This window comes from Eleutherodactylus coqui, chromosome 13 (assembly GCF_035609145.1).
Source record: "Eleutherodactylus coqui strain aEleCoq1 chromosome 13, aEleCoq1.hap1, whole genome shotgun sequence".
Classification (NCBI taxonomy): Eukaryota; Metazoa; Chordata; class Amphibia; order Anura; family Eleutherodactylidae; genus Eleutherodactylus; species Eleutherodactylus coqui.
Window position 1 is genome coordinate 56,029,686 of NC_089849.1, and position 25,139 is coordinate 56,054,824.

The 25,139-nt window shown below is 45.6% G+C and overlaps 1 protein-coding gene across 2 annotated transcripts in view; it reads right to left on the bottom strand.

The window, feature by feature from the left end:
• The window catches only part of CBFA2T2 (CBFA2/RUNX1 partner transcriptional co-repressor 2), a 48,871-nt gene that overhangs the window by 6,601 nt on the left and 17,131 nt on the right, over window positions 1–25,139 (bottom strand). For both annotated transcript variants that reach the window (XM_066587756.1, XM_066587755.1), the window contains exons 2-8: window positions 11,718–11,861; window positions 8,772–9,013; window positions 7,270–7,359; window positions 7,008–7,186; window positions 6,645–6,907; window positions 6,452–6,549; window positions 1,709–1,901 (exon numbers count right to left, since the gene is read on the bottom strand). In XM_066587756.1, the coding sequence (XP_066443853.1) occupies window positions 1,709–1,901; window positions 6,452–6,549; window positions 6,645–6,907; window positions 7,008–7,186; window positions 7,270–7,359; window positions 8,772–9,013; window positions 11,718–11,861 (1,209 nt within the window). The remainder of the gene's footprint in view (window positions 1–1,708; window positions 1,902–6,451; window positions 6,550–6,644; window positions 6,908–7,007; window positions 7,187–7,269; window positions 7,360–8,771; window positions 9,014–11,717; window positions 11,862–25,139) is intronic.

The following is a 25,139-nucleotide window of genomic DNA, read 5'->3' on the forward strand; positions in this document are numbered from 1 at the left end:
GCTCGCTCATCTCTATTCATTATCAACGCTGAAATTCTCAAACAGGTGGAAACCCATAGGTATTGAAGCCATGCTGTTGAAGATGCAATTACGCTGGGCAGGACCCATTTCCAGGATGGAGAATCATCATTTGCCTAATATTATAGCGAGTTCAGAACTGGTCACCAAACACAGGGGCCAAAAAAAGTGGTATAGCAATTCTCTGAAGAGGCCCCTTGAAGCCTGTCATACTTATTACAACGAGTGGTCTACTCCAGCCTCCGATTGTAGAGCTTGGAGGCATGTCACGTACCAAGCTGCCTCCTTTTTTGAGGATGCTCGTTGGGGTGATCTCAAGGACAAGAGAATATAGATACTGAGACAATACTGTCGCACCAAATTCAGGACAAACCTTCTTCTGCAATCGCTGTAGCTGCTGATCCCAAATTGGACTAGTTAGCCAACGCTGAGCCTGTAGCAGATGCGGACAGTCTCCTACTTAAATCTTTGTTTGCAAAGCAAATCCATGCCTATACTATACCTCTCCTTTCCCATTGTTATGCGACAGAGACCCATGTTGTCTTGTGGAGCGAGTAGCACTGCATTAGGGCGCTTTTAGACGGGCCGATAAATCGTCTAGTGTAAATGCATGCCCCAAGGGAACGACGAATGAGAATTAGTTTGTTTCTCGTCTGTAGTTTAGTTTCTGCATGCAGAAAACTGAACCACAGATCGGCCCGTATAAACAGGCAGTCGTTCATGTATGTAGCGAGCTGCAGTGCTGGATCTCAGCAGCTGTGGAGGGAAAGGTATCTCTTCGTTTTTTTATTTTCACACAGGGGCGTCCTATTGAAAAGTGTCGGTCCACTAACTGGACAACCGCTTTAGAGGCGTTTTCCAGGCAAATCCTATTGATGATCTATTCTCAGGACACGTCAATAGTTGATCGCCACTCAAGATCCCTGGTGATCAGATAATCACACTGCCTGTTGTCAGTGCAGAAAAGCTGGACATTGTCATCGTGGTCGGAGGCAGAAGCATCACAGAGGGCTTCACTCCCACTGAAATAATGGGAGCTGAAGTCTTTGGTTACACTTTCGGCACTTCCAGTACCAAATTCGGGGTCGGACGTGGACTCATTGATTTTAATGAGAGTGAAGGCCTCAATGATGTTTTTGCCTGAAAAATCCCATTAATTTGGATCTATGAGGGTTCCAGCAGATAATTTTGACCGTAAGAATATTGCTATGTACTCCAATGCAATTGTGAACAAAGCTTCATTAAACACTTTCTGTGATCAAGCTCGAAATTGGTAGGTTGAGTTCTCATTAGCATGGCTGCCTCTAAAGGGTGTACATACTATGAAGACAGACCATGTGGATGGTTCCATCCCCTTTGCTATTGAGGGCAAGAACACATGTAGGACTTCCTTCTCCAGGCTTATACGTTGTTAGCAAACTATTGGGTACATAATTGTAAAAGACCATGGAAAGACTATCTACAGGGAATTAAACACCATCTCTCTTCTGTTCTGCGCAATAACGGGGGCCCAGTTTGGTCTTTGCTATGGGGCCCTCTCTCTTCCAAGTATGACTGTGTCCAATGACTTTCATATTCCAATCCAATGCAAAATACAAGGTGCAAAAACATTCCACTGACTACAACCAGTTCAGCATTATCATTATACAACTATATACCATTGAAATGTGTGTTAGAACGTTTTTCTCACCGCTGGTGCCCGAGTCGGTAGAAGTTGGACTGTGCTGTCTGCTTAAGTGCTCACTTCCTTTCCTAAGCTCGGAGGACTCACTGTAACGTCTCTTCCAGTAATTTAGCTCATCCCTGTCCACTTCTTGACACCTGCGCAGTACCGCCATAGAGCGTTTTGTCTTTTCCACCATCTCCATGATGCAATTCAAGGCCTGTGCAAAAATTACAGAAGCAAAAATATTCAATATGCTTTCTTGAACACTAGAGGGCGCTGTAAATGTTCAGCAAAGTCAATAAATGCGACAGTGCATGTCTTATACTGGGGAAAGCATTGCTTTAAATATGCATTTCTCAATTCTACGTACGCAAAAGATAAGAGATAAGTACTATAGAAAATTATCCGTCTGCTGTCCAATGTGACTTACCCGTCTGAATAAAGCCTTAGGGCCATTTGGCATGGAACGATTATTGTTCAGTTAATCGCTGGATTGTGCGTGACAGAATAATAATTGTTCAGTTTGAACACAACCAACGACGAGTGACAATTGTTTGCTTATTCAATCTGAATGGAGGCAGGCAGCTGGGAAATATCTGTGGCGCACTCCGCCTCCATTCAATGAAAGATTATCGCTCCTGTGCTGGGCGCTTAAGCAGTTTGCAAATGACCCCTTCTCAAGAAGTAAGAAAACTTTCTCCTACCAGAGACTGCATGAGGTTTATTACCCCTTACCACTACAGAGGAGGGTACTGCTTAGCTGGTAAAGATGCCTTAAACCGAGATTTGGGGTGTTTTACAGTGGATTCAAAGGCGGTTATGAATAAAGATGGTAAACCCGATAACGGTATAATTAAAGGGGTACTCCGGTTGTATAAAGTTGATGTCGAATGGTTATCAAAAGTTATTAAACTTTGCATTGTGGTTCTGCTTTGGATCTTGTGCCTATGGTTCTATGAACCATCATCTTCTCCCAGCACTTCAGAAGTGTTTATTCCCAGGTTGCGGTGGATACGACCTGTAGGTATTTCAGCGCTACAGGACAGGCATGCTCGGTGGGATTGGCCAGGGACGGTTTTTTTATGTTCCGCTATCGGGACTGGATTGCTGACTCATAACAGGGTGGGGCTTACTGGGGTACGTGTAGGTAGGAAGTGCAGAGCGGGGAATAGTGCAAAATGTAGTTTCAAGCTGCATGTCGGCAGGGATGCAGCGGCCATCTTGGAAAATGGTGAATCGGAGGACAGGATAAGAAGGTAATGGCGGCATGATTTATACCCATAGCCAGTTGTGCATAAACATGGTGCAAATATATCTGCCATTTTTGAGAATTCACTGCAAAACCAGAATACCCCTTTAATGTGGATTTTACAGAACATAAAAAAACCAGAATAATCAGTACATAATACATAAAGTACGAGTAATTAAAGGGGTTATACCAAGATTACAAGTTATCCTCCATCCACAGTACATAGGGTATAACTTGCTGATTAGAGGGTGACCTCCACCGATCAAGAGAATGGAGGTCCCATGTCTCCCCTCCTGCTCACTGCCGCCCCCGTGGTGAGGATGACACCAAATAACGCACTGCTCGCGCAAACCCGACGACACTCTATTCACTTTCAACGGGGCTGCCTGAAACAGCGGCGCATCAAGCACTTAGATGTTTCCGTCAAATTGACATGAATGGAGCACAGACAGCGCATACGTGCCAAGTGCGCCATTCACTGTGACGTCACTGCGGAGGGGAGAGGCATCCACTGCAGTGACAGGCAGAGGGAGACATACCTCGTTCCTGAGATCGATGGGGAATACTGTGGATAACTTGTCATCTTGGTACAAGCCCATTAAATAAAGTAAACTAAGCAAAGACTTATTTAGGTTCGGTCAGTAGTCGTGTGATGGTGAAACGTGACGGCGGTAATAGACATAGGAAGGGCATCATTTTATCAAAAATAAATTTACTGAACAGCAGCCACATCATTTCCCCCCGTGAAGAGGGTTCTCCTACTTAGACATAGCGTAATAACGCCTCAACAATTGCTTCCCATTCGGTTTAAGCAGCAATCACTCAATCTTTCACATTCCCTTATACAGTGAATGTGAAAGACTGAAGGATTCTCATTTGAACGAGCCAACAGATTGCACGAGAGCAAATGAGCTAGAGGGGACGTCACTCGCTCGGTCAAACGAGAATCGGCTTGTCTACAAAGGACCCTTATTGCTTTCTAGCTCACTCTGCTGCCTCCCCTTCTGCTGCCTTGCTCTTGCAGCCGAGTCACATTCCTCTCTGTGGCGCAGCTCAGATGCTGTTATAGCGGGCAGTCTTCGGGCAGGAGGCGGACTATTCCCATACACTTTCCCTACCTGGGCAGGCGTAACTTGAAGCTTCTGGGCTCCGGTGCAAAACCTGTAACAGGGCCCCCAACTGTAATGCTTTATTCATAGTACCGGGCACCCTATATAGAGAAGAGAGGCCTTATGGACCCGCTAAGGGTCCTAGGTCCGGGTGCCCTAGGCCCGCATTCTCTATAGTTACGCCAGTGCCTGGGCCCAGATCTTCCCAATGGTGATGCACTAACTGCTGTCACTGTTGACCTCCTCATAAGGTGGAGCCTTTTCTCTCCCCACCCCAGCTGTGACACTGGCCAGCGGTAAGGAGTCCGCTCTTCAGCTCTTACAAATGAGCATTGATTAGCGCTGTTGGAGGTACTTCAGTGTGCCTACATTACTCTGTTCCCTGCTACTGTCCTGGTGGGGTAGCAAGATCTCTACCAGGCACCTACAGTTCTGGACACAGCGGGCAGCTGGGAGTTACATAAGCTGGTTTGTTATTTTAGCACATGGGTAACATGTTTGCATAACAGTTAAATAGGTCAAATAACTCATTTAAGTTACTTTTACATGGAGCGACTATTGTCCAGATAATGGCTCAGAAAAGTCGCTGAAGCGTACGAATGACAGTTGTTTGCTTATTGTTCATTAGTTTAGTGAGACGTCATTCATTCACAGGTTGTTCAAATATGAAGGACTTTAACTTTACGCCAGACGACTTTTCACCAACCGCCGACTATTTTTTGGTAAGCTGAAGTTAAACGAGTAATAACTATTGAGCGACTTTTTGCTGGTTAGCGGCCATTGTTTACACCCTGTTAGCGGCCATTGTTTACACCCTGTTAGCGGCCATTGTTTACACTGATCAGATGTTAGAATTTGCTCTTTTGAGTGATTAGGCCGTCTGCACACGGGCGGGTTGGACTCGCATTCAGGATTCCCGCAGCGGAGTTCAACCTGGTGCCTGGCCGGTGACCCCTGCTTACCTGTTAGTGTCTTCTTCTCTGCTGCTGATGTGTCGGCCGGTACATACGGTACGTAGTACAAAGGACTTGGTGCTGTCGCTATTGCAATGACGTGGCTGCCGCGACCGTTCTGCAATGATGATTGCAGAATAGCTGCGAGACAAACGGCTTCCGTTGACTTCAATGGAAGCCAGCCGTGCGCAGCCCGCACAAAATCGCAGCATGCTGTGATTTCTCCCCCACGAAAGGAAAATCGCAATTGATTTCCACTCATGGGCAGGAAATTGCGTTTTGCCATAGCATGCTATGGGCTGGATTTGCTGCAGAATACAGAGGTGGACTCCCGCTCCAGTTTTCGCAATGCAAATCCGCTCGTGTGCAGGAGGCCGATAAATAGGTACTGTACCTATACCATGACTAATAGAGGACTGATTGCTCTTTTAGATCAGCTGATTTACTGTTTGAACGGGCAAGTGACGTCATCGCAGTGTTTTACCGTTCTGTGTGAGCCAGCAAAAACCACGTATGGCAGCGAGTGCACTGCATGTGAAAGCGTATCTCACGCACGCGGTCATGCTCAGTGTGACTGCCTTTTTTTTAATAAACTTCCTACTCTGTCTCATAGGAGAGATTGGTATGCATCGCTGCCTGTACGCACTGTATTGTGTATGTACAGCGTTGTATACGCTGCCCGTAAAAAAGAATATGGCTCAGGCTGTGTGGTAGGCGGTGACATAGAGCATGCTGCAATCTATCTCTTGAGCATATCTACATGCAGTGTTTGCATGCTAATGTGAATGGATCAATGAAAGTTCATTTACTTTCATTGACCGCCCTGACCATGTGTCACCTGCCCATACATCATAGGTGTAATATGTGCGTCGTGTGAATGAGCCCTAAACAATACGCAATGCTGATTTGTATATAATGTTGTTTGATCTCCCATAAACCCCTGCTCCGTGTTTGAAGATAATTAGCTATTAAGTGCTGAAACCATAAACAAAAGTCAGTTCTTACTTACAGAGGGCATAGCCTTTTTTATTGAAGAGACATAGCACAAGTATAGGTACTTACTTGTTCTCCATGGTGCATTGCCTTAAAAATATGCAAATTAGCTTTTCACCAAAAGGAAGAAAAAAACTCTTTCCCAGCAGCATCTAAGGCATCTTGACCAGCCACCCAACCAATAAACCCTGAAATAGTTGTGCTTTCCCATGGGAGTCCCTGGTTTGGCTGGTACAAGAAAATGTTCTTCCTTCTTTAAGAGAGGCTTATTTGCATACTTTTTTTTCCCATGGATCATTGCCAGAAAAATACGCCTCTACACCTGAATCTCTTCAATGAGAACCAGTATCGCACTAACATCATACTGTAGTAGTTGAAGTATTCTTATAAACATAAAATGCAGGAATGAAGATAATTTTAGAATCGCCTACAGGTGAAAAGAGAATAAATTAAGTGCCCTTACATGATCCAGATGTTTCCATTCCTCTGCCCATTCTCTCTCCGTCAGCCGGTGATCTACAAGTTCTTCTTGGTAACCATTGTTTAAGCTACCATTGATCCCTATGAACAGAAAAATAAGATTATACTATAAGTGACTGAAGAAATTAGATCACACTTTTCAGGGATTTCTCTTTGGAAGGACATGTAGTTCTCACCTGCTGTTACAGCATGGTGGCGCTCTCTCCCCTCCCTGCATTCCATAATCTTGCCCAGTGGATCCCGGTATAATTGTGATCCTGGCATATCATCCAACGAGTAATGCTGCAGAGGTGGAGGCGTGGGGTGAAACTGGCTGGAAGGGTTCAAGAGGGGCAAAGAAAGAGCCGGACTGTGTCGGGGGGCAGGGCTGATGGTGCAGACCCTCTTGACTGGTGGCTCTGGAGGTAAAGGCTCTCTTTCAAAGCCATTATCTTCTCTCCTGCAAACAAGACAAGGCTTTGACTTGCAATATTCTTTCACTAGCTCTATAGTCTTGACAGTCCTCTGGCATTGGGTTGTGCATGCTCTTAACCCTTTACCTTTCTGGGCTGTGTCGCTTTCCATTGCCATTGACTTCCATGAGCAGCTCGGAGGAGTCAGATGGAGACGTGTTGGTATTGAGGAGGATGTGTTCATGTTGCGCCAAGTACTGTGAAGGAGTTTGCTTGGCAGCGCGCGCACAGTGCAGTAACTCCCTCTGGAGAATCGGCAAGTTGGCCTGAAAATAAAAATCAGCGTCCAGATTAAATTTAACCCTACAAAGTACTGCCATTCAGCTGAGGATATAGCTATAATTTTCACCTTGAGGAAAGGGATGACAAACGGTCGGAGAGGGAAGTTGGTGGCCTCTTGGAGCTTGCAGTGAAATTCTTCTATAGTTACAGTGGAATTCTGTAGAAGATACAAGACATTAAAATGACCACACAGGCTGATGGGATCACAGGATTATACTTCAGGTCAGACCTCAGCCCGTAATGGAGCTCAGTGATTTCCTATTATCTGTTAATATCCCCACAGCGGTTTTCGGACTTCTTGCTTAGTTTCTACATTACTACCAATCAGTGGACTGATCATGATTTGTCTTTACCTGATTTATTGTACAATATGTTGTGAAATGACAACTTCAAGGCTGTCAGGGCATGCTGGGAGTTGTAGTTTTCCAACAGCTGTGGTATGACAAGTTGTGGACTACTGGCCTATGGTATTACCTTTAATTATTAACCCCATAGTGACCAGCCATGTGTGTTTTTACAATGATCACTAAGGGGGCCACTGTACAAACACGGCAAGTCTAAGTTAGTCATGGGAGTCCCATGGCAACAAGAGCCGAGGTTCTGGTGTCTACTGACAGCCTGGCTCCTGCTCTAATGGCCAGGAGTGGAGAGACTTCTGCTTCCAAGAGTTTAAACCATTACATGCCACAATCAATAGTGAATGCAACATGTAAGGGGTGATGGGGAAAGGGCCTTCCCCGGTCATCCAATGATCACAGAGTGCCAATGGGTTTTCATGGCAGCCGGAGGCCTAATTAAGTCTTTCAGATCTGCCCACCATGCCAACCTATAAGATCCTGCCTTCTAAAAAAAGAAGCATATTACGTATAACTAGGGATGAGTGAGCATACTCAGAAAAGCACTACTCGCTCGAGTAATGTGCTTTATCCGAGTATCGCTGTGCTCGGGTCTGAAGATTCGGGTGCCGCTGCGGCTGACAGGCGAGTCGCAGCGGGGAGCAGGGGAGAGCGGGCGGGAGAGAGGGAGAGAAAGATCTTACCTCCGTTCCTCCCCGCTCTCCCCTGCAGCTCCCCGCTCCGTGCCGGCACCTGAATCTTCAGGGACGAGCACAGCGATACTCGGATAAAGCACATTACTCGAGCGAGTAGTGCTTTTCCGAGTATGCTCGCTCATCCCTACGTATAACCCATACTATATCCGTTATCACACAAGATGAACAGATATGACCCGCAGAATAAAGATGACATTTCATGTTTTAACGTGCAGTGGACCCAGTTAGAAAAAAAACTGAAAAAAAAAAAACTGTTGGAATTTCAGCTTTTTCTATTCCCCCGCAAAAAAAAAAAAATCAATAGAAGTTAAACACAGTACATTATACCTATGTACCCCAATCTGATACTGTTAAAATATGCAACTTATCCCACAAAAAAACATGTCTATAAAGACAAAAAAAATAAAGAATTTTTGGCTCTTGAAACGTAATGATGTAAAACAAAGTAATGCCTGGTCCTAATTGCGTAAAATAGGCCAGTCACTAAGCAAGCATGGTCTTCGCTTCCCTCAACTTACCACTAGAGCAAGAACGAGGGTTCGGACCTTCTCCCCAATCTCTGGAGAGATATCATTGCCAAACTGCTGTAGTGTGGTGAGGAACCTCTTCAGTTTGCTGAGCTGCCGTACTCCACAAGTGGCAGGGAGCTGCTGATTGGCAAGAGATGAAGAGGAAGATGAAGAAGGACCATTGCTGGAGCGCTGTGGTGGAGATGGAGCCCCATTCAGGGAGGGAGGTGAATGGTTCATTCCATTAGACACTGCAGAGTAATAAAAGAGACAACGATTAAGAGTGATAAGGGAGGAGTCCTATGATGTCAGCAGCATAAAATTAGGGAATGTCAAAAGGAAATATATGGCACCGTTGTCTTACTACTGTCATCTGTATTTCCATTTGTAAGATAGTAACAGTGTGTAAAGGCTGAAAAAAAGACATATGTTCATCTAGTTCGGCCTATTAACCCCCAATGTTGATCCAGAGGAAGGCAAAAACAACAATGAGGTAGAAGCCAATTTTCCTGATTTTAGGAAACGTCCAGATATACAAGATCCAGTGACTCTCCTCGGTCCAGTCTAGAACTTATCTCCTTGTAGAAGCTGATCAGGTTGGTTTGACAGGAGCGACCCCTCATAAACCCATGCTGATACGGAGTTATACAGCCATTTTCTTTAAGGTCCTTGAGCATCTCTTAGAAACCCTTCAAGCATGGTGCTCACAATAGAAGTTAGACTCACCGGCCTGTAGTCTCCAGGTTCACTTTTTGACCCCTTTCTGAATATCAGCACCATATTTGCTATTCAACAATACCGTTGAACAGACTCCGTCACTGTAGAGTCCTTAAATATACAAATCTGATCAACTTCTCCGAGGAGGTAAGTTCTAGACTGGATCTGGGAGAGTCATTGGATCTTGTGTATCTGGACTTTTTCAAAAGCGTTTGATACTGTGCGGCATAATAAGTTGGTATATAAACTGAGAACACTTGGTCTAGGTGAGAGTGTGTGTAAGCAGGTAAGTAACTGGCTCAGTGATAGAAAGCAGAGGTAAATACTCTGATTAGGTCACCATTACTAGTGGGGTACCACAGGGGGGCAGTATTTGGCTGTAGGGTGTGCACCTCCTGCATTAAAAGATTTTGTTTTCCTGCTCCATTATGGGAGCAGGAAAGGGGAAGCCCCTGGTTCAATTGATCCATTTATGACAAAACTGAATAGCGCTGAACAATCAAAATCCTCAGCAACTCCAGGTAGATGTATAAGACACCTGGAAAAAGAATTCTGGGTGTGACGAAAATAGTACCTGCGAAGACCAGAGGCATCATCCAAAAAACACACTATTTTTATGGGTTTAAAAAAAAAAAAAAATTGGCTATATCTGAAGGGAGTCTTAGGGTAACATTGGCGGCATGTTGCCAAACCCCCAGCTACGACAGTTAATGGCCATAGAGCTTTACCGCAAAATCATTTAGCCATTTGTCACTGCCAGTGGGCATAGGGTGACGTGTGGCCAGTGGTATTATGTGGCTTCACCCGGGTAATCAAGCCAGCATCCACTCAGACCCTCACGATCTCTAGAATGGGATACTCCAGTCTTCCCCAATCAGCATGTGGGCAGTAAGGAAGAGATTACATGGTGCAACAGTCAAGCATGTGCATTACTTCATACAACTCATTGCAAATAGCTGAGCGCTCTCCCTCACCTTAGGGCTCATGTCTACAGCCGTTTTTTCACCGTGTATTACATGCTCGGCTGGTGATACACAGTGAATGGGGTCAATGAAAGTACATGGGCTTTCATAGATCCATGCACATGAGCGTGTAGCTACACATGAGGAATGGGTTGCAGCATGCTCTACTTTTGTATAGGCACTGGCAGTGTATGCAAACGCTGTCCATAGGCAATACATTGCATATGGGCAGCAATTTCATATGCAACCCACTACGGTATTAAAAAGAGTGGAAAATTAGGAAAAAAAACATAACCGAAGTGCGACTCTATTTTTACAAATACTGGTAAAATGCTGCGGGGGGACCCAAAGCGTTTTACTAGTACGACCGTGGATGAGACGCTTTAAGTGTATGCTTCACTGCCGTCCCATACAAACTCCAACTTGTGGTCATGCTGGTGGAGGTGATGGGGGATTAACCCTTTCCCATCCACTGTCTGACGTCTGAAGACATTATGATTTAAGGCTGTACAGCTCCGATGTTGGAAGACGTCCGTCGGGGTTCTCTTACTGTATATTGCCAGCCTCTCTGCTGTCGGAGCCTATCCAACGTGTCACCTCATGCAGTACTGGCTTTAGCCAGCAGATAGCGCCGTTGTATAACGGCAGAAAAAGAGTAAGTCCCCCTAGGAAAACCAGGGTACAAATTGGATTGGAAAGGGTTAAGGTCCCCTGTTTTAGTTATTGATTGGGGGTTCCTAGAAAAAAAAAAATGCAAGGCAAGTATTTGTCAAATTTCTATTTGGCCATCTCATGGGAAAAATGCGTGATGACCAATATGGCTACATTTACAACTGCCAATAGGGGGGTTATACGATAATGTAACTTTCCGTTCATGTTATATCATTATTTAAGTTTTTGTGTTCTGTCACAGGAACAGAAAAATGAAGACAAAAACGTTGTAGGTCCAACATTTGACAGATCCCAACAGCGCCTGACAGAACTCATTATCCGTAATGGGCTTATCAGGTTTCGGTCATGGTGTCCATTATTTTACCCTAAAAAAATAATGTCAAACGCTACACTATTTTTTTCCGCCGTGACCGATGGGAACCCTGGCTTGAGGCGCCTAACCGAAGTCTGAACAGCAACCAAATCTACCTAACAGGTATCCGGAAAAGCACAGGACTGGTTGTGCGAGATGTAAGGTCAGCCATATTGGACATCACTGCTATATGCAACTTACAAATCAAGGAGTGAAACCTAATATAATCCATTTTGTAGTCATGATACATACGTGATGAGGGTGGGAAGGATACAGGCCGTGGGCCACTTGGGTTGATAGGTGGCAGAGGTGCCATGGTAGGTGGTGAGGATCGAGAATGAATCTTCACTTCCATGGGAGACCCAGGCATTGAAGGCACCCTCTTGTCTCCAGTGACTGCAGGTAATAAAGACAGCATAGTATAAATACTGACATCCTGGGGGTATATATCATACACTTAAGGCCCATTTACATGCAACGATTATTGCTCAAAATTCATTAAAACGATGGCATATGAGCGATAATCGTTGCATATAAATGCTCCCATCGTTTACTCTTCGGCTGAACGATGATTTTAAGGTGAGAGTAGATAACAGGGACCGCACGCTGTGCTCTTCACCGCAGGATGTGTTCTTCACTGGAGCAGCCGATTACATTGTATTCATGCCTGCAGCCCCTGACAGCCCATGTGAGAACAAAGGAGCTGATTGCAGAGCTAGGACCACCTGCTGAGTTCTGCAGGCAGCTCTGGAGGCTCATTTGCACGCAAATGAAGCTGATATAGTACAAAATGATAGCTAAAACTGTCAATCTTTCAATCATTTGAAAGATTGCCTTTGTGTGTAAATGAGCCTTCACAGTCTATGTATGGCCAACACTAAAACAGATCTGCTCGTGAAGTTGTAATTTTAGTAGGATACTCAATCTAGGGCTTGTTCACCCAAGGGTATTTGCGCCAAGTATTATGTGCGCAATTCTGATTTCAATAGGTTCATGCACATGAGTGAATTTTTTCACATGATGGGCGATCACGTGAAAAACAAAAACCCCAGCATGTTCTATTCCGGGGGCATATTAAGCATCACAGACGCCCATTGAAATTAATGGGCATACGTAAAAACGCAGGAAACCTTCGTATATATGTTATGAAATCAGTGCGATTTTTGCGCGATGCATTTTTAACATTAGAAAGTCCAACTGACTCTTGCGCAAAAAAAAAATTGAGGCAAAATTGCAATCACCAGTGTGAAGAAGCCATATCCACAAAGCGCACAGAGGGGCGCTGATAGTAAAGTGTGAACATACCCTTATGCTGCGTTTACACGGAACGATTCAGAAAATCGCTCAGACAAACGAAACGGAGCATAATCGTCCAGCTTAAACGCGAACCAACAACTGAGCTACTAACCAAAATCGCGCAGTTTAAACAGGGTGCCCCAGCGTAGGCGGGTGGGTGATGACGTCACCAGCTCGGTCGCTCGAGCAAACGAGAATCTGAGGATTTTCGGTCCGTGTAAAAGGGGCATTACTCTGGCGATCATCTACCCCACACGGCCATGTTGCTCAGCAAGGAAACCAATTACAACAGTATCACTATGCGCCAAGCAGACATGAGTCTATTTGGTACCGCTCATTCCGCCATCACAATATATTATCTGTGGTTTTACATAGGACTGCAGGTCTATCTATAGGATTGGCCCTGGAAAAGTAGGCTGGCACCACACTCTTATGAAAGCTGTGTAAACTGGAATCTGTCTTTGTTGCCCATGGCAACCAATCACTGCTGGAGTTGCCACCTTTGTCACGAAAAAATACCGGCCATGGTAAAAAAAAAGGGGCGTGGCTTGGGAGGGGGCGTGGCTCATCAGCGGGCCAAAATTTGGTTCTGCGCATGCGCAAGACTAGAAACTGTCCAAAAAGCTGTCCAGCGGCTGTGCCCGGGATCCAGGCCAGAGTGTTCCCGCGAGTACATGACGTTTAGTGTGAATCACACAAAGGGAGCCTTCACACAAGCGAGTTACAAGCAGTGCATTGGTGTGTTCACATGTCCGTGTTTTACAGGCGTGATCCGCGCCCCATAGGGATGCATTGGACACCCGCAGGTAGTTAAATACCTGCGGATGTCATTTTCCCCTTGAGGCGCGTATTGCGTGTGTGGGAATACACCCGCAGCATGCACCATTGTAGTGCGGGTCTCCCGCGGGGACGGCTCCCGCAGGCTTCTATTGAGGCCTATGGAAGCCATCTGGATCCGCGACACACCCGCAGCTGAATTTCTGCTCTCCGGCGAGAGCTAGAGTTCAGGGAAAAAAAAAAGAGTGCACGGCGGATGCGCCGAGCACATCCCCCCGGCCACCAAAAGAAGATCCTGCAGTGACGGAGGGCAGATCCGCAGCGTCCGGACAGGTAAGTAATGCTTACTTTTTAGCCTCATGTCCGCGGGAAAGGAGGGACCCGCTGCAGGATTCTGCATGAAGATTCCGCGGCGGGCCTGATTTTACCCGTGGACATGAGGCCTAAAGATAGGACATGCGTGCACTATAGGGAATGCACTCCTTGTCTTCAATGGAGCCGCGGCTGCTAGTAAGGGGAGTGCTGAGCCGGGCACTCAACACCAGGCTGTACCCTGCAAGTTGCTCAAGGACATCGCGGCCAATACTGGCGACAGCCAATGAAAGCCAGCACTGGGTTAACCAATCACAGCCATTCAATGACGTCATGGAATGACTGTGATCTGTCAGCCCAGCGCCGGCTTCTAATTGGCTGATGCTGGCGCTGCCTAGCCAATCAGACGCCATTGAATGGCTGTGATTTGTTAATCCAGCGCCGATGCTGCCTGGCCAGAGCATTATCTTTGCTGGAGGTGGGAAATTCAAGCCCCACTTCCAGAAAGAATTAAAAATACTGTCCTTTAATATGGCCGGTAAAAAAAAAATAAAAAAATACCGGCACCGGCCTGGCGGGCAAAATACTGAATTACCAGCCGGGTGGCAACCCTAATCACAGCACAGCTTTCACTTCTTATGCTGCTGAGGTAAAATGAAAGATGCGCTGTGATTGGTTGCTCTGGGCAGCAAAGATTTTCTTTTAGACTGCTTTTCATAAGAGTCTGGTGTCCACAGCAACCAATCACAGCGCAGCTTTTATTTCTAATACTGCTGAGCTAAAATGAAGGCTGCACTGTGATTGGTTGCCATGGGCAACAAAGATTTTCTTTTAGACAGAGTATGGTGCTGGGATCAGAGGCAGGCTACTTTTTCATGGCCCACCCTGTATTTATTATCATGGCTCCTATGTTGGACCGACGGACAGATGACACAGACGCCTACACAAAATAGAATTAAAAGACGTGAAATAAAATTCTTTAGCTCCGACTTTCCCAGAATCCTCTTTGTGTTTTTCCCTGAGCGCAGTGGTAAAGCCACTTTCCATCTGTTTCCCATTTCTGCCAGGCTGAGGTTTTCCTCCGACATTAACCTCTATAGCGCCAAACAGAAGACAGCTTCTAACACTCTGCAGAGTAGAAATGCGTAGAAGTCGCAGAATAACCGTATATCATCCCGGTATATATGACGCTCTAGCAACGAACGCTACACTAACCGCCTGCATCCCGTGAATATACCCTGTAAAGGGAGGAATAGCGCTAAGACTATCTTAGGAGATTTAGGTCAGGCTAGTCTGCGATACATTAGTGGGGCTTCAAGGCCCCGCCGAAAATTGTTCGGAACGGCGGCTGCCTGTCCACGAGCGTTGCGGTATCCCGTGGCGTAGATCCACCGCGGGATACCGCGGCCCGATGCAGGAGCCGGCAGACAGATCTCTGCTGTCAGCCTATCTGGCAGAGAATCGCGGTAATTTCGCAGCATGCTGCAAATTGCCGCCCGCGAGCGGAGAATCGCAATGATTCTACGCTCGTGGACAGGGGGGGGGGGGGGGAAAGCGCTCTCCGAAGCAACACTATGGAGAGCTTTCACTGTGTTCCCCGCAGCCGGATTATCGACACGGGGAACGCAATTCAAACCCGCCCGTGGACAGGCAGCCTACCTGTTTCCTCTGAATGGAGGCGGCTGGGTTGGAACGATTTCCGTCCTGCTCTGCCTCCTTTCACTAGCGATGCTCGTTCCTATGTAAGGCCTCCTACTCACGGTCGGATAATTGCTGCGGAATTCGTCCGCACTGCGGATCCGCAGCCAATTGTGCCCGTTGCATGCTATGGGAAATGGATTCTTCCTCCACAATGCAGCATGCTCCATTTTTCTGCGGATTCCACGTGGGCGGATCCCATTGAATTCAATGGAAGCTGACCGATCCGCAACCCTTCCGCCATGGCATTGCGGAAAGGTCGCGGATTCCGCAGGATTTCGAATGATCGGGAGGTGATTGTTATCCAGTTCCCATAAGAGTCTATGGAGACTCCTGATATCAGGTCAGGTCCTATCTTTTCACGCTGCACAGACCTTACATACGTGCATTGTACACACGTCCTTTCTTTGGAAGGTGCAAGTTTTTTTGCACGTCTAAAATGCCTTCATGTGAACGTTTCTGTAGGAAACCATTGGTTCTACTAGACGCAATATATGGAAATGACGCCCGTGTGAACCCTAGAATGCATGCATTTTTACATGCACGCTTGCCGTATACATCAAACGTACGTGAAAGTACCAGTGTGAATAAGCCATGACTGCGTGCAGACAACACATTGACCTGTTACAGCCAATAGCGCTCTGCCTGGACGCCAAGTTGTTTTTTTGCATGGAAGTAAAGGATAAGACAGGCACAAGCAATGCCTACGGGCATACCCACAGATCAAAATCGTTCAAAATCGTTGTTTTTTTCAACGGACGGGGGGCTTGTTCACACATTTGCGCATGTAATACATTTCGATGGATTAGTTCACAAGAGCGTATTTTTTCATGTGATAGGCGATCACATGAAAAATACATGGCATGTCCTATCATGGTGCATATTATGAGCACATTACAATCAATGGGCGTGCGTAAATACCCATGAAATATGATCTTGTATGTTCTTTTTGTCCACGCACACTCAATGTATTTGTGCACACAAAAACAGGCCGGCGAAATATGCAGATATAAGCCATTTTCAGTTGTGTAACTACGCTTGCGCCCAGGTGAGTGAGCGCTAAAGTCGGACGCGCTCATCTGCATAAGCCCTTAGAGAGCCTTCACACTAGCGTGTTTATGTGCGTGCATACGCGTGCACAAAAACACACATCTATTACAACCACTGAATTCCCTATGGTGTGTCCACATTACCATGTTTTACAGGCGTGCGCCTGCAAACATAGGACATGCGTGTACCATAGGTCCTGCCCGCATTGCCTTCAATGGAGCCGCAGCTGCTGCCGGCGGCTCCATTGAAGGCAATGGTCTGCCGGCACCCCTGAAGTGATTTTCAGAGAAGAGCTTTAAATACAAGCTCTTCCCTGTAAATCATCCCTTGTAGGCCGCCTGCAGATGGCTGGGTTAGATCCCCTGCGAGAATTCTCGCAGCGGGATCCGACCCGCGCCCCTGCAGGGACCAGTGCTGGTGTCACCTGCTCCCACGACTCAGGCTCTGTGATGTGCTGGCTGCCGAGAAATCCCGCCGCGGAATTCCGCCCGTGTGCAGGGGGCCTTAGTGTAAAAAATAAATAATAATAAAAAAATAATAATATTATATTATATTTATATACTTACCTGTCCGCCGCTCCAGTGTCCCCGCGGGGATGAAGAATGCATCTGCCACATGCGTCAGATGTTTTCTTCATCCCCGCAGGGAATAAAGAATTCCTTGCTGCACCTGTCACAGATGTGACAGATGCAGCAAAGGAGTTCTTCATCCCCGCGAGGAATAAAGAATTCCCTACCGCAGCTGTCACATATGACAGCTGCCTCAGAGGATCCAGCTGATGGCACCCTGTAATTGTTTTTCAGGGAAGGGCTTTAAATATAAATGCTTCCCTGAAAAACAACCCAAACTGGTGTAAAAAATAAAAAAATAAATCATACTCCCCTTTCTTCAGCTGCCAGGGTTCAGCCGCTTCATGTCTCCACTGTCTCAGTCTCTGCACTAAAGTTCTTTTAGCAGGCTGGAAATTAAAATCCCTGCTGCTGAAAGAGCTGCTTCTGATTGGCTGAGGCGCTCAGCCAATCGCAGGCAGCTCTTGCCTGTCATTCATTGAATGGCCAACATATTTCAAATCTACAGTGTTTTTCAAAAATGCTGAAATAACGTCAACATATGTGTGTGTGTGATACATTATTGTCACTCTGCTACCAGGGTGGAAGACTAAAAAGAGAGCGTAATATATATATATATATATATATATATATATATATATATATATATATATATATATATATATATATATATACACACACACACACACACACACACACACACACATTATTTCTCTGGGGTCTGGATAAAGCTAGGGGTCTGGTCTGGGGTGTTAAATTAATATCATATAAAAGGGGCCCGACTATATTTAGAGGATCTGATCTGCAGTCTGAATATATTTAGTGAGTCTGGTGAGGGGTCTGAATTAAGTTAGGTCTGATACAAATATAGGAGTTTCGAAACTGAATATATTTAGGAAGTCTGGGGTCTGAAATTATTTTAGGGGGTTTCATATTAATATAGCAGGTCTGAATAAATTAGCCCCACCCATTTATATAAACCACTCCCATTTTGCCATGCCCTGCTGCTCAAGCATCACCTTGTGAAGGACTCTCCCTGGCATCTATGCCATATGGTATATAGTTATGCGGTGATGTATAAGGCCGCCTGTGCACAGGCGATTTTACATTGCATGATCCACGTCAATAATCCGCACGCGAATCACTCATAAAATGCTTTCCACAGGATGCTTATGGAAAATGCAGCCCGCTGTCCACGAGTAAAAGTCCATTGCGGTTTTTCGCTCGCGTAATAATAATCACGGTATGCTGCGATTTGCTATGAATCTACGCGTTGAAGCTTCCATTGAAGTCAGTCTTGCGATAAATCGCAATGACTTTAATATTCTTCCGCGGCGGAAATCCGCTTGCGAAATCTGACCTGCCCGTGGACAGGCGGCCAGCCTAGGCAGATTTTAAAATTCCTGCATTTTGGGAAGCTGGATGGCATCCTAAGGTTGCCTTCACATTGCAATCGCGATATTGCTGCGGTTTTTTTTTTTAACGTGAATGTCAATAGGACTTTCTAATGTTAAAAATGCATCGCACAAAAATCGCAAGGCATAAACTTGCGATTTTTGTGCAATGCGTTTTTAACATTAGAAGGTCCTATTGACATCCGCGTTAAAATAACGCAGTGATATTGCAAGTGTGAAGGCACCCTTATTGGTTCCAGCTGTCAAGTCTGACCCGTGGGGGTCTCACCGCTGAGACTCCCACCAATCCTGTGAATGGGGTCCTGTTTTGCCCCGTACTCCTCACTGCAGACTCGCTGCACGCCCTGCGGCGCGGAGAAGATTGAATGGGCTATGGCCGCGCATGCACGGTGCTGCTCCATTCATTTTCAATGTGACATCTGGAGATACCAGAGTACAAGCGCTCGGCTATTTCTTTTAGCCCTATTGAAAATAAAGGAGCACAACTGCGCATGCGCGGCCACAGCTCCATTCATTTGACATCACTGCGGGTGGGAGAAGTGACCCCATAATGATTATTGTCAATGAGATCCTATCCATTAAGCTTTTATCGCCTATCCTGAAACCCAATGTCCATTGGCCGGTTTGATTTGCGGAATCCATGCGGGAGAGCCACAAATCAAGACGTCTACAGGGAAGCATTGGCGTCCGCAAATTAATTAAAGCATGCAGATTTGTTTTGCGGACCTTTCATAGGAGTTTTATGGACAGCTTCCATAGGAGTTAACGAAAGCCATCCGATCTGCGGCACGTCCACAGCTAACACTGCGGACGTACCGCGGATCGAGCGGGAAAGCAGAATTTGAATTTGTGCAGGTCCAACGGTGAGCCTTGAGGACTATGCACAGTACAGCAAAGTGGAGAGATCCGTGCGGACGCCGCTGCCGGAAAAATACAGGTACGCAGGGGTCACTGGCCGCGGGCAGGGCTGGATTCCAGGCGGGACGATTATCGCTCAAAAAAAATCGTTCAAATGAGCGAAAGTGAACAATAATTGTTTGATGTAAATGGACCTTTAGAGGAATATAGTGTTAGTCGTGGAAAGAAAAAAAAAAAACTGCAAAAAGCGTAAAAAAACTAATATTTCGGAATTAATTAACGGGGGTAAACATTAGTCGCAGTCCTGAGTTTTATAAGGTTTGGGTAGAGTCTTACCTTAAAGGCCAGATCTACAGAATAGATCCCCATCTATATCACCACATCCTAGTAAGGCATACCGTATATACTATATCAGAATATACTGCTGCTACACACATATACATAGTAATTAAAAAGGCCGTATCCAAATAGTAACATAAAGCGAGGGCATTGTGTAGTACATGCCCATATCCATCACAGCACGAAGCAGGATAGAAGGATTATCATTAGAGATGAGCAAATAAGAAAAAAAGAAAATCTTCGCTTAATACGCCGGATAGCACCACGATAACCAAAGCGGTTAACAAGACGCGCTCTTAAATACGTAATACTTTATTATCGCAGTCGTCTGAAGGCTTGCCATTAACCCTTCCATTAACGTCTTACAATATCTGCAGTAGGGGGAAGAAAAAAAAATATTGATCTGTATCCAAGGACATATGGAGGTAGCAGAGGGGAGCGCACTGAAATGCGAATGACTTACCGTTTGGGGATCTGCAGGCGTGGAATTTTAAATAGGATATTTTCTTGGGTTGAGTTGAGTGGGATCCCCCTCCGCCCCTGCCTGTGTTTAACACATCTGTGATTCCTCAGTGTGTTGGAAGAAGCAGGACTGTTCTGGCGCAGATGGACTGCAGATGTGTTGTCAAACTGAATTATCCCCCCCCCCCCCCCTCTACCAAGGAGAGAGACACCCCCTCCTGTCTATAACTGCCTGGCGCTCTCCCTCGCTCTGTTACTAGGGCTTTCTGCATTTCTATGTCACTAGATATACACCTACCGCTGGCTCAGAGCCAATAGGACTGGAAGTCCTTAATATAAGCAGGGCTTGTTCATGGCCGGGTGCACCAGCAGCGGGGAGATTTCCTGCCCATCACCGGGGTGGTAGAAAGAAGGCCACAAAGCTGCTGTTATTGAACCCAGCAGCACAGGGGAAAAATACATAATTGATCTTCCTATATTTATCTGCAACTTGGCGAGCTTCAAAATATTTATTTATGTTGTTTTCTTTTTTTTTTTTTTTTTTAAATCTCCATGTTTTTTGACTTTTTTGATTTATTGTACTTTTTTTAATGCTGCACTATAGGTTTAGGGTCCTGGATCAGTCGACCAAGTAGACAACTTCACTGGATATTTCTATAGGGCGGTATGTCTTGTAGGTTTGTTATAGGGGTGCTCTGATCCACATTGATATGTGTTGGTGTAGAAACAAAAGGTTGTGTTCTTTTATTACCATTTTTGTATTTTCTACTAATGTGTACTATTTTCTTTGGTGGCAGAGCGCTGTGGTTTGGGGGAGGAATCAGGTGCTACGGAGTCTTCAAGATGTAGGGCATATATTAAGAAAGTATGGTTTCTTGCAGGGTTCGTTTGCAGCTAGAGCAAGTTGATGGTAGGGGGACCTTTCGTCATTGGTGCTGACGTTAGTGGTGTTAAGCACCAGTCGTCGTACTTGAGCTCCAGAATAGAGATGATCAACGCCGGTTTAACATGCGAGAGTCTATTTCGGCTGATCCTAACTTCAGACTACAAGTAGTTTGAGTCTTGCACGCCAGCTGAATTGTTACGGTTCATTTTGGGTAACGCAACCATGTAGTCCGGACCCATTTCCCTGCTGCATCAACCAATGTTAACCAACCCCTACAACAGAGACTTCTTCTAGAAGAGAGCCACACTAAGTTCCCAAGTAAACTCTTGGTACTTTGCCTTTAAAGATCCTGCACCACTCCCTGAGCCCGGCTTAGCTCCGGCTTCATGTTTAGGGTCTTTAAAAACACATACTGAAGGTGCCCCATCATGTCTTGGCACGCAGTAAGGTGCCCTTGTGCCATGTGCATGTGGGTAGGGCTAGATAAAACCCTTGCTCTGAGGGGGCAAGGCGAGTGAAATTGTGGAGTTGTTATGAGCCATTGAAGCAATGGAGAGGGGACGCTCCCATATGTGTCTAAAAGGAGGAGAGACTTGTATAGAGCGAAGAATGATGTAGAACTCCGTGAGGGGAGCCGAGTGGAAGTGGGAAGAAGACGAGTACACTAACATTCAGAAAAATGTGTGCAGACTAAAAAGGGTCCACACAGGGTCTGTACGAGGTCAGCTGCAGAAGGAGATGGCCAAGTGAGAGAGGAGAACCGGCTTTGAGTGACTGGTGTGAACACTGCATATAAGCGTCCATCTGATTGTAGCTGCCGCGAAAAAGGAGACAACAATAAAGACTGTGCTATCACAATTCAAGGTCTCATCGTCACACAATTAAAAAAAAGACAGAACTACCTGTGGTGAGCACTTTTATAGTCACGAACACAATATAGAACACATGAAAGTCACCATTTTAAAGGCAATTTCAAATCACAAAGCCATAGAAGAATATGGGGGTACAAATTTATAACAACTTTTGACACTTTCAACAGATGCTTCAAGAAGATTCATGTGTGACTGGGAAGTATGAGAGCTATATTGCAGAGATAACACTCTGGCCTGGTGACCCCCTAACACTAATTCAGAGACCATAAATACATACAAACACAAATATATATACATGCCTCTTCGGATCTATTTCATTATGCCTGAGGAAGAACCCTGAGAGGCTCGAAAGCTGGCTATAACATCATGTATTTTTGTTAGCCATTAAAAAATATATCTACAAGATTACTTGGTTTCTCTTGCTAGCAACAATTACACTTTTATCACAATTCAAGTAATGTTTGTTTGCAAGAGGCCATGTAGGGTCAGAAATAGTCTGTTATGTCATCTCACATGACGACTGTGTGGTATGCAGCTATGGAGCTGAGAATGGGGCAACTGCACCTGCATGGGGCAGAGTTATCCTGGTGTCAAGTTCTCAAAGACTTGCTCATCATATTATAGGCACTAGTCCCCTCATCATCAAACTTTTATATTGCCAACCAGAAATGTAGCAGTCGCACTTAGGCGCCAGTACCTGATGAGATCCAAACTGCAGCGATAATATAAATTGCACATGGTAAATAAAGGCTCCGTTACAGACTCTGGCCCAGGAACTTCAAGTTACATTAGTAATTTCGATGCTACAGTACCCTCCAGAAGTTGGAGAACATGCCATGTTTACTACAGCAAATCACTAGTGACTCATCTCTGGGAGGATCTCCACCAAGGATAGAAACATATCCTGACTCAAAAACATAGAGGGAACCTTTCACATCCCAATATCATCCTAAAAATAGTTATGCTGCTGTTAGGGGATGTGACAGGTAGCCAGGTGAGGTATTTTCACCAGCTCCCTGGTTCTAGTGGTGCTGGAAAATCTGACTTCTTCAGAGTCCCTTGCGCACTCACCCATAGACTTCTGATAGCAGCATTTAAATGTCCCGATTGGGGCCTAGATGTTCCGAATGGCCCGCCCTTATAAGTTCGCCACGGATGTTATGGCAGAATGGGGACTTCTGAAAGTTCCCAGGGCTGCCATGATCGTTTTCCTATTAAAGATGTGCCTATGGCATGTCTTTACTAGGCAGTCTGTTAAAATATAATATAATGCAATACCATCATATTGCATTATACTACATAAGCGATCAAACACTCACAGATTCAAATCCCCTATGGGGAATAATGAAAAAAAAAGGAAAAGGAAAGATAAAAAAATATTTTTCAAATTATTCTAAAACTAAAATATATTAAAAGTTATGGGGAAAAAAACAAATAAAAAAACCTTCCAGTCATCACATCTATAAAATAAAAAAACTAAATCTAAATCATCATGGTTCAAACTGTAGAGGAGAAGAAATTGCTGTAGAGTAAGAGAGAGGAACACAGAGGCACTAGTGAGTGTTGTATCTCATCTCAGGCTGAATTAACAGGTACACTGCTCAGTACTGCTGTATAATATCCTCCATGCTGCTAGTGTTTTTCAGGGTGTGCTACAGAGAGAATGCAGCAGAACCTTCTGTGTGTGCAGCTTACGGGAGACATCATAGCAGCTGATCTACACCCGCTAAGGGAAAACTGGGAATTAAAAATAGAGCTTGTAAAGGGGATCGCTAACGCGAAATGTGGGATGCAAGTCATGTAATGGCCAGAAACTACTCTTCATGGACACACGTCAGATTATTCTGAAGTCAACTGAAAATTGAGTTACACTTTGAAATCTACTGGATCTAAAGAAATTCCAAACTTAACGTGTAGATACACACTAGGTAAAGGTGTGCTGAACCTGAGAATTTTGGCATGATTGGTTGACCGTCTAACATGTATGGGGGGGGGGTAATCATTTACCTGCTAGAGTTTAACGTGTCCAATCTTTTGTCTGCGTGGAGAATATGTTATAGGTGGGGTTACCACTAGGGGCGCCGGATGAGGTGGAACGCTCGTCTTGGAGCTGCGGGGGCCCGGTGGCTGTGTCTGGGGTTCCCCTGCTCTGGTGGTTGGTCGCGGCGGCCGACAACACGCCCTGGGTCGTGCGCAGGCGCACCTGTCTGCTGGTCGGCCGTGCAGCGCTCTGGTCAGTGCGTGCCTCCGGGGGGGGACCTTGTGATTCCCTCTGGTGTCATGTGACTTCTCCCCCCCTCTGGGCGGGGAGTTCTGCTTATATACCTGGCCGGGCCAGACACTGGTTGCCAGTGTTTGGTTCTGACTCCGTCTGCCTACACCCGCATTATTGACCTGACAACTTGTGTTCTGACTTTGGCTTCTATTCTGACTCTCTTTTTGGTTTGCCCTCCTGTACCGCGCACATGCCTTTCTGGTTTGACCCGGCCAGTTTCCTGACTTCTCTCTGGTTGCTTAGTTGTTTGTGTCTTGTCAGCTGTGCGGTACCCACATGCAGGTCTCCCTGTCCCTCTTGCCCCAGGGGGGCAAGTAAGTAGGGAGACGGGAGAGGGCTGGCGTAGACACCCCCTGTCCACCTATCCCGGCCAGCCGTAATAGAAAAGGGCCTTTAGCACACACCTATTCCTTTCTCCCCATTGAAAACATATGGACGTTTGTCTGCACACTTACACGTGTCAGGAAGGAGTCAAGCGGGATAGCGGTCAGGCGAACCAGATACTTAAAGTGAATGGGTGGCTTTACTATTCGACTGGTCTGTTAAAAAATACATTTTTGCATAAATAGCTTTTTCCTGTATAGCAAGAAGTGGTGTGAACGCCTAACCTCTGATCTTACGTAATATACAATACCACAGTGTGGTTATAGAAATAATGATTGCCGAAATATCTTCACGAGTCATTGAAAGTCTTCTCTAAAGTATTGCAGCTCGCCGGCCATATTTTGTTTCAGTAACCACATGTGAGGCCCTCAAAAGTTAGGATTGCTCACAGCTGAAGACAGTTGAATTCTAGCAGAATACTCGTCCATCGACATTGGATATATACAGAAACCTGCTGGATGTATCCCATGTCCACGAAAGA